This window comes from Neomonachus schauinslandi, chromosome 14 (assembly GCF_002201575.2).
Source record: "Neomonachus schauinslandi chromosome 14, ASM220157v2, whole genome shotgun sequence".
NCBI lineage: Eukaryota > Metazoa > Chordata > Mammalia > Carnivora > Phocidae > Neomonachus > Neomonachus schauinslandi.
In genome coordinates this window covers 63,917,243-63,935,061 of record NC_058416.1, presented here as the reverse complement: position 1 = coordinate 63,935,061, position 17,819 = coordinate 63,917,243, and the positions used below count along the sequence as shown (strand labels likewise).

At 51.1% G+C, this 17,819-nt stretch overlaps 1 protein-coding gene across 6 annotated transcripts in view; it reads left to right on the top strand.

Annotated features, from left to right (window-relative positions):
* Window positions 1–17,819, top strand: part of DGCR2 (DiGeorge syndrome critical region gene 2) — a 90,772-nt gene that overhangs the window by 47,808 nt on the left and 25,145 nt on the right. For 3 of the 6 annotated variants that reach the window (XM_044920866.1, XM_044920864.1, XM_044920862.1), the window contains 4 exons: window positions 735–860; window positions 3,253–3,463; window positions 5,168–5,241; window positions 12,570–12,746. In XM_044920866.1, the coding sequence (XP_044776801.1) occupies window positions 735–860; window positions 3,253–3,463; window positions 5,168–5,241; window positions 12,570–12,746 (588 nt within the window). Of the gene's footprint in view, window positions 1–734; window positions 861–3,243; window positions 3,464–5,167; window positions 5,242–12,569; window positions 12,747–17,819 lie in introns of all 6 variants that reach the window. The other 3 variants (XM_044920865.1, XM_044920863.1, XM_044920861.1) reach the window with 1 other exon arrangement.

The window sequence follows — 17,819 nt, the reverse complement described above, 5'->3', positions numbered from 1 at the left end:
TGGTGCTCTCAGGGTTGGAGAACTCCACAGAGAGACTGTGGAAGCACCCACCTGCGAATTGCTATTAGATCATGACCCATGAAACTAGAAGTCTTCCTCATCTTCAGCTTCCTGTTCGCACTTCTGACTGTGCTTGAGGCTGGCTGCACGACGGGGCCTGTGCCAGGCGCCCGGGAGCCAGGCAGGAATGTCAGAAGGCCCTGGCCTTGCACTGAGAGGAACCTGCAGGCAGCTGCTCAGACAGCAACTCAGGCCCAGTGTGAGTAGTGCAGAGGAGGGTATCACACAGTGGTTCCCCGTTCACGCTCACGGGAAGCTCCCAGGCAGTTGGGGTGCAAGGGGCAGCCTGGCCTCTGGAGAGACTCCTCACTGATCCCCGCCACGGAACCAGAGCTGCTGAGGGATTTTCCACAGGAATGACTAGCCCTGTGCTGTGCCCGTTAGAAAATGCAATGAAGGAGAGACCTCATTTCGTGATAGTAAAACAAAATGAATAATTTCAGTGAGGAGGGCATGTGACCTGCTCGGCCTGAGCAGCAAGGTTTCCTAGACTTTAAAGAACACCTGAGTAACGAGAATATGTGCTGTCTTCCCCTCGACCTGGTTTTCCCAGCCCTGAGTAGGCTGACTATGCTGTACTTTAATTTGGCACTGGCCACAGAGAGCCCCTGGCGGCCGTGTGCCTCGCTGCTGTGTGAGTAGTGCTGACAGCCCGTTTCTCTTCTTGCTTTCAGAAGTGACTGGAGAGTCGCGTCCTTATCATGGGAAGGAGGCTGTGGATCCGCGGCCGGGGCGGGCCCGAGGCAGCGACCCCAAGCACTTCCACGCGGTGAATGTGGCTCAGCCCGTGCGCTTTAGCAGTAAGTTGCAGACCTGCCCTGTCCGGGACCTAAGCGTTGTTGCCCCGTTTGGCCCCTGGCCATCAGGGCCACTTGGCTGGACGAGGGGTGTGCCTCCTAAAATGGCCCTTCAGCCCCTGCGTGGTGAAGCCGTGATGCAAACCCAGGCTCTGGAACCAGGCTGCTTGTTTCCACAAGTCAGAGGCTTTTTGGGGTTGGACTATACCAGCCGTTTGGTAGATGGAGAAATAAGCTCCCAGAGCTTAGGTCCAGCTGACGAGGAGGGAAGGCTCTACCTCTGTCGTTAAGCCGTTTTTGAAGAGACTAGTTAATGTCCCTATGACATTAAGATTTTAAAGGAGCGTTACAAGATTAAAGAAGGTTGATAGACAGAAAAGACACACCGAACTCCCCCCCCGCCCCCCAATCCTAAACAGACAGGCGTAATGACATACGTAGGTACAATGCACCAGGACAGGAGGAACTGACATGTGATATGTCTCCTGCAGCCTAGGAGTCTGTTGGCTATGTTAATACCCCCCCGCCCAACACACACACCACAGACACTCAGCACCGGGGGGGCATTTCAGCTCCTGGGTTGTCTAACCCAGACTGAGCGAGTGCGGAGCTGGCGTTAGCCATTCCCTATCCTGATGCAGTGCTCGGCCTTGATCCATAATAGCTGTGAACTGCAAGGATTCTCGTGGTTGAAAGGGCACTGGGCAAGCTTGGCAGGTGAAGAAACTGAGGCTCTGAGAGGTCATCCCGCCCAAGGTCATGCAGCCAACGGGGGACTCCGCCCTGTGGAGTCCCAACTCACACTAGCTCTTTTCATTGCTTATCTGTTTTTTTTGGAACAGGTAATATTTCTACTGAGGTAATAAATCCACAAATTTCAAATGATTAAGAAAAGATGAGCCAATAGAAAGTAATGTTCCCTCCTTCCATTGCTCCCCACCATCGGCTGCCATCCCGGGTTTCCTCTGGACCCATCCCAGGGTGATGGGCGAGGAGCCCGGGGTGGAAGCCCGCCCTACTGCTTGCCAGCCGAGGTGCTTGGCCCCTGTGCTCCTCGGTGTCACCACCTCTGTCTGGAGACAAGGCGGAACCCACGTGGAGGGGGTGTGGCGGGCAGAACGCATCACGTGTGGGGGCTTAGGAACCATAGTAAAGTCTCCCCTGGTGATCCCCCTGCCCCTCAAGGCCGCGCCACACACTCAGCAGGCATGTGCTGCGCACCCCGCGCACCTTCCGAACAGGGATGATCTCGGGGCTGGCTTCTGGCCCACCGTGAAGAGCCTTCGTGCACGCTCAGCAGTTTGTGAGCGGGTCCTCCCCGGTGGGCAGGTGGCGCTGTCCCCCTGTCGCACTGCAGCACTGCTGTGGCAGGCCTTGGCTCCGGGCCAGAGCTGCCATTTCCTCTCTTGTAATCTCTGTACCTCTGTTAATAAGTTACACACATAGGCTCTAAATAATAAAAACATGAGCATCCATCTTTCCGAAGTTTTACTAGTTCCGCAGGATGTAGATGGATTAAAAAGTTGGGGTTAACAGTTGGCTTTGTTAAAAATTATTATTATTCATTAATGTGTGCTTAGGAGGTGGGTACCCCAGCACCTGAAGGCTGTAGATCCTGTGGAACAGGTCATAGGTCTTACGTAAGGCCAGCCATACAGTAGGGTAGGAGTCTTCCCAGCCCGGGGGTGGGGGGTGGGTCCGCCTGGTGAGGAGACATGTGGGGTGGCCCACCTCAGGGAGATGCAGGCTCCCACTGGCTACTCTGCCTTTGCCTGCTGCACAACCACCTGGGCCTCACTTTCTCGTCTGTGGGAGGCAGGGGCTGGTCCCTTTATCCCAGTGGCACTTCCAGCTCTCATCCCCTGAATTTCTGTTTGAGGAGAGTGCTGGCCAGTACCCATGTGAAGAGAAAAGGAGGGCCAAGGAGTGGGCTCGGGAAGCAGTGGGCTTGCTGGTGGAGTGGCCAGAGAGCCAGCTGTTGGGGCAGTGAGGGCAGTGTGGGCGGGGAGCCCTTCTGTTCACCCCCGCCAGGCTTGCAGTGAGCAGACATGGGGAATTCTGCCATCTCATCAACCAGATTTCACCTGAGAATGAAATCTACTTTACCAAAATGCATTTAGCAGCCAGTCTTTACTGCCAAGTCAGTCAAAGGCCTTACCGAAATGAGAGGAGTCCCTGAATGTGCTTGTGCCTTGGGCTGCATCTGTGTCTTAGAGAAACTTGCATTTCACAGCATATGTGGTCTTACAGGCAGAGCTTGCTTCTTGAGCCTCAGTTTCCCCATTTTTCTGGGGTGATTTCTGACCTCTGCTCAGATGCGGCATATCTACTTGCATTTTGGAGTAAGGATCCTAATTTAGGGGACAACCCCCTTCCCGCCCTTCATGTTTCCTAGGGAAGTGCCCGACAGGATGGCATCACTATGAAGGCACGGCCAGCTGCTACCGGGTCTACCTGAGCGGAGAGAACTACTGGGACGCTGCGCAGACCTGCCAGCGCGTCAACGGCTCCCTTGCCACCTTCTCCACCGACCAGGAGCTGCGCTTCGTCCTGGCCCAGGAATGGGACCAGCCAGAGCGGAGCTTCGCTTGGCAGGACCAGCACAAGTGAGTCCTGAGGTGGGGCTCCTGGGCCTGAGGTCAGGCTGCCGCCCAGCAAGCAGGATGCCCACCGAGGCCATGGCCTCTGGCCACCCATGACACTCCGCAGGCTTAGCTGGCCGGCATTTGGGGGAAGGGCAGCCCCATCCACTGGAAACAAATAGAGATCTGGGGTTTAGAGCAGGCATCAGGATGATGTTGGGAGCTCTTAGACGGGCAGGGATGAGCTGCCACATTGTATCACCTCGGGCCAGTCCCCTTCATTGGCTCCCATCTGGGTTCAGCTGCAGCTGTGTTGGGAGGGGCTGTTTGATGGGGCTTCGTGGGCCTGGCAGGAAGGCCATGCAAGTGGATGGGGGTTCCTTCCGAGAAAGAGGAGAACTTTCAGGCCTTATGCTCAGTGCTTCCCATCGGCACACTTGTTCAGTCTTCCCAGAAACCACAGGAGGCCAGTGGGTGAACACGTAACTGCAGACACGCACTAGCTGGGGCATGCCCAGGTTCCAGCCCACGCAGTCTGGCTCCAGAGCCTGGCTCTTGACCCCAAGGCTCTGTGACGTGGAGAAAATGTGGCAGTTGTGGTCAGCTGCCAGCATCTCCCAGCCCAGAGTTTCCAGGGTCTTGTTGGGGGGCAGGTGTGTGCTGAGGACTGTGGTGTTCCTCCCCTGGAGGTGGTGTCCTGCTGGCTCTTCCACGCAGCCAGGGGGTAGGGGAATGGATTGTAGGGGTTGCCAGATGGCCAGCGCTCCCTCTCAGGGATGCCACGCTGCTGTAGGAGCACAATGACAGTGGCAGGTGGAGAGCGAGCCTTCATTTTGAGACCCTGGCTGGGTTCAGGCTCCACCGTTAACACCTGTGATGTTGGCAAATCACAGTCACCTTGCTGTTTTTCCTTCTACAGCTACAAAGTGAGAAAAATAACTTGTAGATCACAGGGTGATTGTGAGTCCATGGAGAAGCAAGAAGGTTCAGCCCACTGGGTGGGGAAGCACCCTGTCTCCCCAGGGTGGGCGTGTGCATGGCAGTAGGCTTAAGGGACAAGAGTGGCATCGATCCAGATCTCCCATGGTGGCATTGGGCATGCTGACAGGCATCTCCAGGACTGTGGCTGGAAGGCTGGGGTGAGAGGCACACACTCAGCAGGTGGTTGTGGCAGTCGGCCAGGACCACGGGCGTGGCCCCGTCAGTGCTGTGATGTGCGTGCTCAGGAGCACACTGCAGGTCTGGGGCGAGCTGCCTCGAAGCGGAGACCAAGTGGGAGACCATGAGCATGGTTTTACCCAACACTGCACTGTAGACTCGCACGGGTTTGTGTTTTGTTGAGATGTAATTCACATACCATAAAATTCACCCCTTCAGAGCGTGCCATTCTGTGGTTTTAGCATATTCAGCAAGAGTTGTATTCATGGGCTGTATATACCCCAAGAGTAAGATTGCTCTTGCATAGAATGTGAAAACTGTATTGGATCAGCCAATAAGAATGGCCTTGGCAGGAGTTACCCAAGATACAACTTTTTCTGACCTGTGAATTTATCGTTTAGACTTCTAATACATTTTATTAAAATTAAGTATCAAAACTTAAAAAATCATTACTGCTTTACAAGCTTGGTATTTGAAAGGTCACTATAACTCTAAGGTGTCCACATTCATACCCCGTCCATGGCTGTCTCCCTGCTGTGCTGAGGTCTGCTGCCTTTCACCCTCCTGCAGGCTGTGGGTCGGCTACCAGTATGTCATTGCCAGCCGGAACCGCTCCTTGGGTCGCTGGGAGGTAGCCTTCAAGGGTAAGTCTTTCTGGTCGTTCAGAAGAGTTGTTGGGTTTGCAGTTGGGGTGAGGGGCATCATCCTGACTAGGAAGATATTGCTAGGGGCTCCCCACTTCCCCCCACCCTCTCCCTAGCAGTGCCTAGTGCAGGGCTCATGGAGAGGAATGGGCCCCAGACTGTGGGGAGCACCGTGATGATGGGCGGGCACCCCAACGCCCTTCTTTCAGGCCCTGTGTGGGGCTAGAGCCTTCTCTGGAATCTGTGCTTCCTTCTCACTGGGCCATATTTCTAGACTGTCCATTTTCCCTTTAAGTGAAGGCCTTTAATTGAGGTATAAAAATGAACATACAGAGTGTGCAGCTGACAGAGAGGGAGGGATAAGTCTTCTAGGATAGAGACATCAGAAGTAGAATCCGAACTAGAAGGAAAGCCATCAGGCAGATGGAATTAAAACAGATAAGAGTGTGTATGTGTATGTACATGTGTGTTGCTTTAAGGATTTTATGCTGAGTTGCTTTGGAAACGCCAACGTAACGTAAAGGAAGCATGTCTGGTGTGGGCAGCTGAGTCCTGCCCCCTGCCTGTCCCCGTCCCTCGCCTCCTGCCCCATTGCCCTGGCACTGGCATGTTTCACCCAAGCCCTGGATGTGGCCTCTCCACTTGCTGCCTGAGCTATGTTCCCGTGCCCTGTCCCCTTTTCAGGCCTTGCTTTGGGGCTGCTGTTTGGGCCTGTGGTTTGAGCTTGGGTCCTATTTTCCCTCAAACATGTCCCAGTCCCATTGTGGATGTCTTAAGTATCTCTGAGAAGGACAAGTGAGGAATGGTGGTCCCAGGGACCCCAGAATTTTGCTCTGTCCACCTCACTGTGGAGAATGAAGGAATTGACCTCAGAGCCCACCTGTTTCCCAGCCTGAATGGCCTTGAGGCAGGCTGTGTTTTTACATAGAGTGGGTGAAGGCACAGACAGGATCAGTATTCAAAAGCCCCAGGCAGCTGGCTTCCCTGGAGAGAGGCAGGGTCTCACGGGACAGGGGTGCTAAGCCTGGCAGCTGGAAAGGGGCAGGGAGCAGAGATGGTGACTGCAGAGGCCCCAGCAGAGGGGCCACACCTACCAGTCTTTGCTCCTGCTTGGGAAGTCACCCCATTCTTGTGTCCTCCAAATATCCTATTGAAAGCATGTCCCATATTTGCAAACTTGGTCTTTACAAAGAGTTGTGAGTGTAATGCGTAGATGTCCCACCAGAGTAGTAGATAAGTAAAGAGCTTTTGGGTTTCCAGGCCCAAATACCTTGCAAAGGGTAAATCTAGTAGTTCCTCATTGCCCTAATCACAGCCATTGGTGGTGAATCCTAGGCCAAGGCCCACTGCCCTGACCCCAGCAGAGGGCGCTGGCCTTCGGGATAGTATAGACACTCCTGGATACTGTTACCTTCTTGACATTGGCAGTTAAACAGAGAATACCCCAGTCTGCAGTGCATGATAGCATGTTCTGAGCTGGGGGGGGCATGGGACCGTCATCCCTGGCGAGAATGGCAGAGGCCCCGGGTAGGCTCTAATGGCCGTGCTTGTCTCTGTGGCAGCACTGGGGCATTTGGAGAGCAGTCGTGAAAAATAAGTGTGTCGACACTGGCAGCAGTGGCTCAGTGTGCGAGGGACCCGAAGCAGGAGTGAGGCGCCCACATGGACGGTGCTGATGCCCTGATCTCCAGCAGCTCGGCGTGGGTGTGGGTGCAGCGTGGTGTTGGCTGCTTGTGCCCGCTTAAGTGAGGCTTGGCAGTTCTGTTCCGGATTTAAATTAGTAGCCACAAAATGAATATGTGGCTAAAAAAGGTTCCTCTACTACAGGATAACTGGCCGGGATACTTGACACAGCTCAACATCATTTGTTCTGTTTTTTTGTATTTTGTCTTAGGTTTTTGTTTTTGTTTTGTTTTGTTTTGTTTTTGAGAGAGAGAGTGGGGCGGGGGAGGGTCAGAGGGAAAGGGAGAAACAGAATCTCAAGCAGGCTCCACGCCCAGCGCAGAGCCCGTCGTGGGGCTCCATCCCATGACCCTGAGATCATGACCTGAGCCAAAACCAAGAGTCAGACACTTAACTGACTGAGCCACCTGGGCACCCCGGTTCTGGGTTCAAAAAAATTAAAAGAAAAAAACATAAACTCACATGTAGCACATGAATTCTGATGCATCCTGGATTGGGAGGGGAGTTATAAAAACTTTAGGGCACAGTTAGGGAAGCTGAATCTGGATTTGTAGTAGAGGTTGACTCATGGGTTTTCAGAAATGTGACCATAGTGTTGTGCTGTGGACGAACGTGTAGGGCGAGCTGCCATGATGCAGGACAGAGCTTCGTGGGAGTTCATTATTTTCTTCCCTCTGTTTTTTGTGTCTATTTGAAAGTGTTCATACCGAAAGCATCTTAAAAGGTTTTTGCTAAGAAACTCCAGCGTGGGAGAATACTGAAAACACAGCCCCAGCAAACAATCCGGTGGCAGAGCCCCTGCTTTTGCTTATGAAAGTTGCTGTTTGCGAGGTGCCACCTGCTTCAAAACTGGGGATCCGGCCGGGCCTGACAAGTGGGCCCAGAGGTGATGCATCACAAAGGCAGTGGGAAGTAGATTTAAGTCTTTTGTCATTAATGGCAAACTCGCCCCAAAGGAAAGACTGCGTAAGAATATGAGCAATGGTGGTAGGAAGCCTCCACGAGAAGGTGTTTAAAACTATTCACTTCGGGCGCCTGGGTGGCTCAGTTGGTTAAGCGACTGCCTTCGGCTCAGGTCATGATCCCTGGAGTCTCTCTCAAATAAAATAAATAAATAAAATCTTAAAAACAAACAAACAAACAACAAAAAAAACTATTCACTTCATTTACATCTTGTCCAATGTTTTCCTGTGTGTTTTATAACGTGTTGTGTATCGGCACAGTGGTGCCCACAGAGTATTATCCATATATACACACTTCTTATCCGTGTATGCAGGCACCCCACTCCCCAGGTGCACTTTAAGTTTGGAGCTCTGCTTGTGAGAGGGCCTGCTCCCATGGCCTCTCCCCTTAGAGGGAGGCCCTGCCTCCGGCTTCTGTCTGCACAGCAGGTCAGCCCCACCCCAGGGTGCCGAGACCCTGATGTTGAGGTAGCACCCAGGGCCTGGCGTGCCCCGGAAGGTGGAGAGCTGCTGCCACCAGAGAACATGGGTGCCACTTTTATAATATTGGTGACCGAAGTTTGAAAAGAGATCTGTGTTCTCCAGATGGAATCATCCCCATTTTCCCATAAGCCACTCCCCAGGGCCCCAACATCATTGTTGTTAACAGTGTCATTTCAGTTTCTGGTTATGATACATGATATTTATTTTAAAATACAAAAATGGAAGCATACTGCATGTTTGATGTGTCCACGTTGTGTAACTTGCTTATTTAAGACCTGCTCAGTCCGGCGTCTTGGCCCCCATTATCCCCCCATCTCAGCATGCCCACCCTAGGGGCTCACTTCCGTCACAGGTGGGCTGAGGCCACACATGCCACTTAGGAAGCCCTTTGTGGTCTCCATCTTCTTGGCCCTGGTGCCCACATCCGGGGAGTGTGACCCTCTTGTGTGCCCCCTGACCCGTCCTGATCTAGAATCTTCTGTCAGCAGTGAGGAAGGGGGCGGCAGGGGGAGGATCAGGGCTCAGGCGGGCCTAGAAGGCACAGTGCAGAGACCCTGCCCTCTGGGTGAGGAGACTGTCAAGCTGGAGTGGAGTCAGCTGGGGTCAGGCCATAGTTCTGCTGAAGGAAGGCAGCCCTGAGAGTGGGGTTGCTGCCTCCGTAGAGGGGCATTTGGGAGGATCCCCATGGCCCCTTGTGGGCCCCAGGGCAGGCCCGTTCTGTGGGGACTGTGGTAGCATACAGGAAGGTGAGACCCTGCCTCGAGAGGCAGACAGCCTGCTGCAGGATGGGGGGTGCCGGCCAAGGAAATTCCGTGTTGTTGTACGTGGCCGTGTGTGGCTGGCTAAGGACAGCTCGTGTGCACAGGGAGCAGTTGCCGCCACCCCCCCCCCCCCCCCCCTACCCCCCACCCCCCCACACACCTGTCTGGGGGTCCTCTATTTTCCCCCTTCCCACCCTCGTAGCTCCTTCTCTCAAGAAAGGCTGCAGCAGCCTTTCCCTCTGCCCTCCCTCCAATGCCCCACAGCCCTCCTCTCTAGCCACATGCCTCCTCTGCTGCTGCTGGAAGCCCTCCCTGGAATGCTCCCTCCCCAGGTCAGGGCTCGCTCCGGAGCAGGGCAAGGTAGCACAGCTGGCCTGGTCCTGGCTGGCGCCTGGGACGGCTCAGGGATTAGGCGGAGCCCACTGAGTCGAGCCGCCTGGACCACATGAACAATGGGGTTTATGGTGAACACCGGCTTCCCTTGATGAGCCTGGAATCGAGGTGCCCGGGGGGGCTCCTCTGGGCAGAAATGCCACACCCATGTGGCTGTAGCTTGCAGCTAGCAAAGGCCCACACCCTCTTGCAGGTGGGAGAGTGCTCGGGAAGTCTGGCCTGGATGCCCCCAGACTCCACCTGAGCTGTCCCCTTCTCTTGCTGCTGGTGTGTCATGCTGTGTTGCTGTGATAAATCTTAGCCATGACTGCAGCTAGAAGCTGGGCCCCTTGAGTCCTTCTAGCAAAGCAGCACGCCTGTGTGTAGTGTGGGACTCCCAACACAAGCCTTGTCACCCCTCCCCTCCGTTCTCTGCTCCCGAGGCACTGCTCCAAGGTCTGCCTTCATCTCCATGTGCCAGCTTTCTCTTTACCTAGAACAGCCGTGACCTTCCAACATCACATACACTTCACTCACTAGGTCTCTTAGTCATCTGTTTCCACTCCCTCCCCCCGCCCTGATTTGAGCTCTGCAAGGCAAGGCTCAGTGCACCCTGAGTGCCTGTTTACAGGATGGGGCCTGTGGGCATTTGTTAAGTCAGTGGGGGAGATGATTAGGAGACTCTGTTAGATGCCTGGGGCTGCCCTAACAGAGTACCACAAACTTCTGGCTTAACACAAGTTTATTTTCTCACAGTTCTGGGGACAGATCCAGAATCAAGGTGTCGGCAGGGTTGCCCTCCCTCCAGAGGCTCCAGGAGAGTTCCTCCTTTGCCAGTGCATAGTGGCTCCTGGCGGTCCTTGGCTTGTGACAGCCACACTCCAGGCTCTGCTCATTTTCCACATGTTCCTCTGTGTCTTCTCCCTTGTTGTAAGGATACTGGTCCTTGGATTTAGGACCCACCCCAAATCCCAGATGATTTAATCTCGAGAGCAAAATAAGGTCACATTCTGAGGTTTCAGGTGGCCATGAATTTTGGGGGGATGCTCCTCAACCCACTGCAGAAGCTAATTGAAGACCACACTGAGTGTGTTGGGGATTTGGCTGCTGGCAGAGAAAGAATGGCTCCATTTTTGGGAAAATAGAGTATGAGGTGCCATAGAGAGGGCACATGAGATGAAGGCTTGAAAGGAACTAAGTTTGGCAAAGAGGAAGTGATCTTCTTAGTCATTGGTTTCAAGAAACTGCAGTCAGGGTAAATAGGGCTTCTGACCAGCACAGAGCGAGGAGGCCCAGGTAGTCCCAGGTAGTCCCATGGGCACCAGCGGGTGGGAGGAGCTTGCTCCACTCTGCCCTCCCTGTGCCCTCCGTCTTTGCATGGCTTGCTGGGGCCTGAGCCACCCTTACCCCACCCTACCCTCCACTCTCAGCTTGGCTCAGGCAGGTTCCACGCGGCTGTGGGCAGGACGGGGTGGGGACCAGGTGCAAGGACTCTACCCTGAGAGGTCATTTGTGGTCTTGGTCAGAGTTTTGCAGTTATGCACTGACATTGTGCTCTGGGCTGGTGACTAGACTCAGGGCTAAAGACTTTTTTTTTTTTTTTTAAGATTTATTTATTTTAGAACATGAGCAGGAGGGGCAGAGGGAGAGGGAGAGAGAATCTCAAGCAGACGCCACACTGAGTGCAGAGCCTGATATGGGGCTCAGTCCCAGTACCCTGAGATCATGACCTGAGCTGAAACCACGAGTTGGATGCCCAACCAGGTGCCCCTGAAGACTTGTTTGTTTTTTATAAAGGACAGGATGAATCTATTCCATTTTCAGCCCATGAGACAAGAAGCCAAATAGTGAAGAAAACAGTTTTTAAGAAGGGAGGCATCTCCCATCTGAAGGAGAAGAAGAGGGCACACAAGGGTTACAGGAGGCCTCATTGGGGAACAGGGGCTGGATGACACTGTGCTCATGGCAGGGCCCACTCTTAGCATTAGAGGCAGTCTCCCCAAATGGTGTAAGAAGACCCCCCACCCCTGCCCTCCCTCCACGGTCCTCCTGTGAGTCTGACCACTGGGGCCCCAGTATCCCCTAGCAGGCGTGCACTGACATTGACTGTGCCTGTCGGCTGGCGACTGGGCTTCTATCCCATCATGCTTCCCCAGAGTCCATCTTCCTGCCCTTGTCAGGGAGCTGGGAGGCCATGTTCCCAGCGTCTAAAGGATGAGGCCCCCCCTCCAGACTCGCTGGCTCTTTAAAACTGACCTCCATGCTTAGTATTGGGAGGAAATAGAGTTCAAAAGGCATGCATGGGAATGCCTTGTTGCTGTCAAAGGGTAAACCGCACTGTCATCTTAATAAAATGAGGGTATCTCTGGTGACCCGCGTCCGGGTTAGCCTCAAGGCATCTTTTGGTGGTCCAGTGTCGGAGGGTTCTCTGAGGTAGAGAGTGGGCTCTGGGAGCTGGCTGTGCTATGCCCCAGATATGGCCAGAGTCCCACCTCCTGGGACATTGCAGAAGAGAGGCTTAGAGGTTCCTGGCCCCCTCTCCCTGCACTCCGGCACCCCCACTCTGGCCTGCTAGGGCAGGACGATTTCTGATTGCCTGGTCCCCAGCTTGGAAGGCAGAAGTTCAGTGAGTGACAGAGTCTCCCTGGAGCTGGGGCTTTCCAGTTCACCCGGCCAGCTGATACCCCTGCTGGGCTGTCGGAGCCACGATTCTGTCGGAGTTGTATGTCCCGGCATGTGCAGTGGGTGCCTTTTTGAGCCCTTCTCCATTTACCAGTTGATACCCTGTTGTAAGAGAGGATCCCCCCGCCCTTGTTTATTTGTTGTTTATCCATATGAGCTCAGACATTTTAATCCACTATGTTCTGGCCCGTTACTTTATTCTTCGTGTTGCCCAGAGCAGTGCATGGGAACTAAGGGAGGCTGTGAATGAATGCCGTAACTGCAGTGTGCACCGAGCACGTGGCGGCCCACAAGCCCTTTGACTGATGGTCTGGTTTGGGGGGTCTTGGTCCCCATGAGGACTGCACATGATTGGTATGTTGACAGCATGTGATTTTCCCCCCAGGTTCCTCAGAGGTGTTCCTGCCCCCAGACCCCATCTTTGCGTCGGCCATGTCGGAAAGCGACAGCGTGTTCTGCGCCCAGCTCCAGTGCTTCCATTTCCCCACCCTCCGCCACCACGACCTGCACAGCTGGCATGCCGAGAACTGCTACGAGAAGTCTTCGTTTCTCTGTAAAAGAAGTAAGCCACCGTGGCCGTGACTCCTAGGGAGCTGTAAAGAAGTGCTTCTCATGAGTACATGAATACGGCTCTCTGATTTCCGGACCTTGGCGTCAACCTTGAGTAGCCTTTGACCTCACGGTGCACCAAGGCAGACCCCTGTATCGCGGTGGGGCGGCAGGAGCTCCTTGCCTGGCTCACACCCATCTCTGGACGCACACCGCCGCCGTGGGGGGAGGGCAAGAGCTGGGCAGCAGTCTATGTCTATGAGCCCTCGTTCCTCTTTCCCAGGATAGAGGTGGTAATTCCTGCCCTCCACACCTCGTTGTTGTTCGGAGATTAAATGAGAATGGTGACGGAGGACTTGCCACATCTTGTGGTGTCTTGGAGCCTCTGACTCCCCTGGTCACCCACCTGCACTCTCCTTGGATCTTTCTAAGACTGCCCGCTCTGCATCTGGACTGCTCCCCCGGCTCCGTCTGTGATCATTCCCTGTCCCTCTGCCTGCTCCCTCGCTCATATTCCACATTGAGGCCTCCTCTGGCTTCAGGGACACACAGTGTGTTGTCCTTATTGAGGGCAGGGACCCTCGTCCAGGCCCCTCTGCGGTGGGAGGAGGGATGAATTGCACCCAGAGGCAGCATGTAAGGCAGGCTGGGTGGCAGCCGATGGTCTGAGCGCCATTAATTTGGACCATCATTCCCTTCCCTCCTGATGGGTCATTCATCAGGGGTTCATAGATGTTTGAGCCTATTTCTGGACTCCATTCTGACCCTTGGCTGTTTGTCAGTCCTGTGCTGATACCACACCATCTTTACAGGAGCTTCGGGATACATCCTCCCGGCCAGTGCTGGGCTTCCCTGCCTTGCTCTTGCCCCTTCTGTTGCTGACTCTCAACATTCTTTTCTCACCTGAATTTTAGGATCCGTTTTCTGAGCTCCATTATTAGAACGCTTACCTCAGTGGATTCTGCTAGGTTTTCTATTTATGCATTTTTGTGTCTTCTTTCAAATCTTTGACTTTTTATTTCTTTACGTTTTTTTCCCCTGGTGTTCCTTTACTTGCTAAGGGCTCAGTGTAGTGTTGATTAGAAGTGCTGGTAGTGAGCATAATCTTATCTTCCTAGTCTCAAAGGGAAAGCTTTCAGTGTTTATCAGCATTAAATATGGCACTTTCTTTAAGATTGAGAAAATATAGGATGCCTGGGTGGCTCAGTTGTTAAGCGTCTGCCTTCGGCTCAGGTCATGATCTCAGGGTCCTGGGATCGAGCCCCACATCGGGCTCCTTGCTCAACAGGGAACCTACTTCTCCATCTGCCTGCCACTCCCTCTCCTTGTGCTCTCTCTCTCTCTCTCTCTCTGACAAATAAAAAAACTTAAAAAAAAAAAAAGATTGAGAAAATACCTTTTTGAGGTTAAGGAAGGACCTTTCTGTTCCTACTTTGCTGGGAATTTCTACATTACAAAAATGTAAATGGTTTTTTGCACTTATTGGGATCATGTGGCTTTTTTTCTTTACTGATTTATATTACTATTTTGCTTATATGATTTTATTTATCATTTACTTTTTTACATTAGTAGATCTCTGGTATTAAATCATCCTCAGGGTTTTTTGCATATATATTGCTGGCTTTGCTTGGCTGATATTTTATTTAGGATTTTTGAAACTCTTTAAAGAAATGAGCTTGTCCTAGGGGCGTCTGGGTGGCTCAGTCATTAAGCGTCTGCCTTCGGCTCAGGTCATGATCCCAGGGTCCTGGGATCGAGCCCCACATCGGGCTCCCTGCTCTGCGGGAAGCCTGCTTCTCCCTCTCCAACTCCCCATGCTTGTGTTCCCTCTCTTGCTGTGTCTCTCTGTGTCACATAAATAAATAAAATCTTTAAAAAAAAAAAAAAGAAAGAAATGAGCTTGTCCTGTTATGGTCCTTTTCTTTGCTTTCCTTGACTAGTTTTTCTATCACATTTATATTCGATTTATGAAATGAGTTGGGAAGTGTCTAAGTCACTTTGCACTAGTTGGGGATGATCTTGTCCTTGAGTGTTTAGTAGACCATACCCTATAGAACTATCTGGGCCTGGGAGGCGGGGGACTTTGTAACTTGTTATTTAGATACACAGTTGATACTCGAACAACATGGGTTTAAATCCACTTACATGTGGATTTTTTCAGTAAATACAGTACACTGTTGTGAATGTATTTTCTTTTCCTTATGATTTTCTTAATACTTTTTCTCTAGCTTACTGTAAGAATACAGTATATAATACATATCAAATACAAAATATGTGTTAATTGACTGTTCATGTTATCTGTTATCAGTTACTGTTTGGGTCAACAGTAGACTATTAGTAGTTACATTTTTGGGGAGTCAACAGTTATATATGGATTTTCAACTATGCAGAGGTCAGCGCCCTTAACCCTTGCTTTGTTCAAGGGTCCACTGTAATTTCGAACTTAGGGAAGAGTTGTGGTAATGGTATAAAGAACTTCCTCTCATATACCCCCTACACAGATTCACCAATTATTTGTATTTTGCCACATTTGCTTATCATTTTTTCTCCGCATATTTATTCTGATCCATTTGAGAGTAAATTGAAGATATTGTACTCTAGAGGCCTAAATATTTGGTGTGTTTCCTAAGAACCAGGACACAGTCTTACATAACCACAATTATGAAAATCAGGACATTTAACATGAGTGTAGTGCTAAACAGTAATCTGCAATTTGTTATGACAGTTTTGTCAGTTGTTTCAATAATACACCTTATAGCTATTTTTTTTTCCTGGTCCAGGATCCAGTCCAGAATCATGCATTGCATTTAGTTGCAGTGTTTCTTTTTCCTTTTTGTCTTTTAGTTTGAGTAATTTCTATTGACGTGTTTTACTAATTCTTTCCTTATCTTTGTTGAGTCTGCTTATGAGCCCATTGATGGCATTTTTCACCTGTTTGGTTTTGACATTTTGTGTGTTTTTCATTTCTAGCATTTCTATTAGATTCTTTTTATTTATTTATTTTATTTTTTAAAAAGATTTTATTTATTTATTTCTCAGAGAGCGAGAGAGAGAGAGAGAGAGAGCACAAGTAGGGGGAGGGGCAGAGGGAGAAGGAGAAGCAAACTCCCTGCTGAGCAGAGAACCCCACACTGGGGCTTGATGCCAGGACCCCTGAGATCATGACCCGAGCTGAAGGCAGCCGCTTAACCAGCTGAACCACCCAGGCATCACTATTTGATTCTTTCCATCTCTCTGCTGAATTTTTCATCTCGTATATTATCTGCCTTTTGCATTAGAGCTTTGAACATATTCATCATAGTTATTTTAAATTTTCTGTGGGATGGTTCCTTTATTTGAGTGTAGTTTTGTTGATCTAGTTGTCTCTGGAGTTTTTGAGGGTTTTTTATTTTTTCTGGCTTTTTGTATGCCTTGTAATATTTTTTTTTTTTTTTTTAAGATTTTATTTATTTATTTGACAGAGAGAGACACAGCGAGAGAGGGAACACAAGCAGGGGGAGTGGGAGAGGGAGAAGCAGGCTCCCCGCAGAGCAGGGAGCCCGATGCGGGACTCGATCCCAGGACCCTGGGATCATGACCTGAGCTGAAGGCAGTCGCTTAACCAACTGAGCCACCCAGGCGCCCTGCCTTGTAATATTTTGTTGAAGATCAGACAACTTGTGTAGGACAGTAGAGATTGAGTTCAGTAGGTGGTTTTGGTACATGGAAAGAGGCTTGCCTTTCCTTCTGATAGGACTTGTGTGTAGGGAGGGTCTTTACTGCAGTGGTGGTGTGGGGGTCAGTATGGGCAGGTTTTGGGCTGGGCTGTGGGTATCCTCCACGCAGCCCACCCTTCGTATTCAGTAGCTGCCTTGTGTCTAGAGTGGAGCTGGTTTTCCAAAGGGCTCTTCTTTCTTTTTTTTTTTTTTTAAGATTTTATTTATTTATTTGACAGAGACACAGCGAGGGAGGGAACACAAGCAGGGGGAGTGGGAGAGGGAGAAGCAGGCTTCCCGCTGAGGAGGAAGCCCGACGCAGGGCTCGATCCCAGGACCCTGGGATCATGACCCAAGCCGAAGGCGGACGCTCAACGACTGAGCCACCCAGGCGCCCCCCAAAGGGCTCTTCTTAATGTCTGCTCTGCCCTCTGCTTTAGATCTTCCCTTAGGGCCACTCTTGAGAGAGTCTGTCTCTTGCAGCTGTCTTAATGTGTATGGCCATCACCAGCATCTGTCCTGCCTCCAGCTGAAGTGTGGATCCATCACAGGGTTTTCACCAGTGCCCTAAAGGCTCCCGGTGTGCTCTGATTGGAAGCAGTTGGCGTGGGAAGCTGGGGGCAGGCTAAATAACTACAAGCCAGGCAATTAAGGCAATTGTTTTGGGGGGCATATTTGGCTTTCTCTGCTGGGTCCTGCCTTGGAAGTGTGGAAAAACAGGGAAGCTCATAGTCATCGACCAAATCCTAAATGTTTTGGGCTGGTCGCCGCAGAGGTGGTGGGTCAGAGCTCTGTTGTCATATATGGCCTAGCCATTGTATGTATATTTAGTCTCTTAGATACATCATCTGATGAGGCATGTGGTGTCGCTTTGCCCTGACATTGGTGACATTAGCTTTGATCCCTGGATTAAGGTTGTACCTGCCAGATTTCTGTACTGTGAAGTTCTAGTTTTTCCCGTTTTGAAATTAATAAGTAATATGTGAGGAGATACTTTGAGGCCATGTAAAATTCCTGTTCCTCATCAAATTTGTACCTGCTGATGCTGGCATGTATTGGCAATTTTCTAACTCTGTCATTCCTTCCATTTACTAGTTGGCATTCTATGGTAAGGAAGAGCATTCCCTTCTCCCCCGTTTATTAATTTCTTTATTTGTATTAGAATGCAGTCTTGGATTTTTATTATATAAGATAGGTTATAATTCATGAGTACCATTATTTTTATGCTTAATTTGACCCATTTATGCTGGCTTTTTTTTTTTAATTGACATTTTTATTGAGATCCTGTAGGTTCAGATGCATTTAAAGGAAGTAAGACAGAGAGATCCCTTATACGTTTTGCCTGATTTCCCCAAATGGGAGCGTTTTGCAAAACTATAGTGTAATATTAC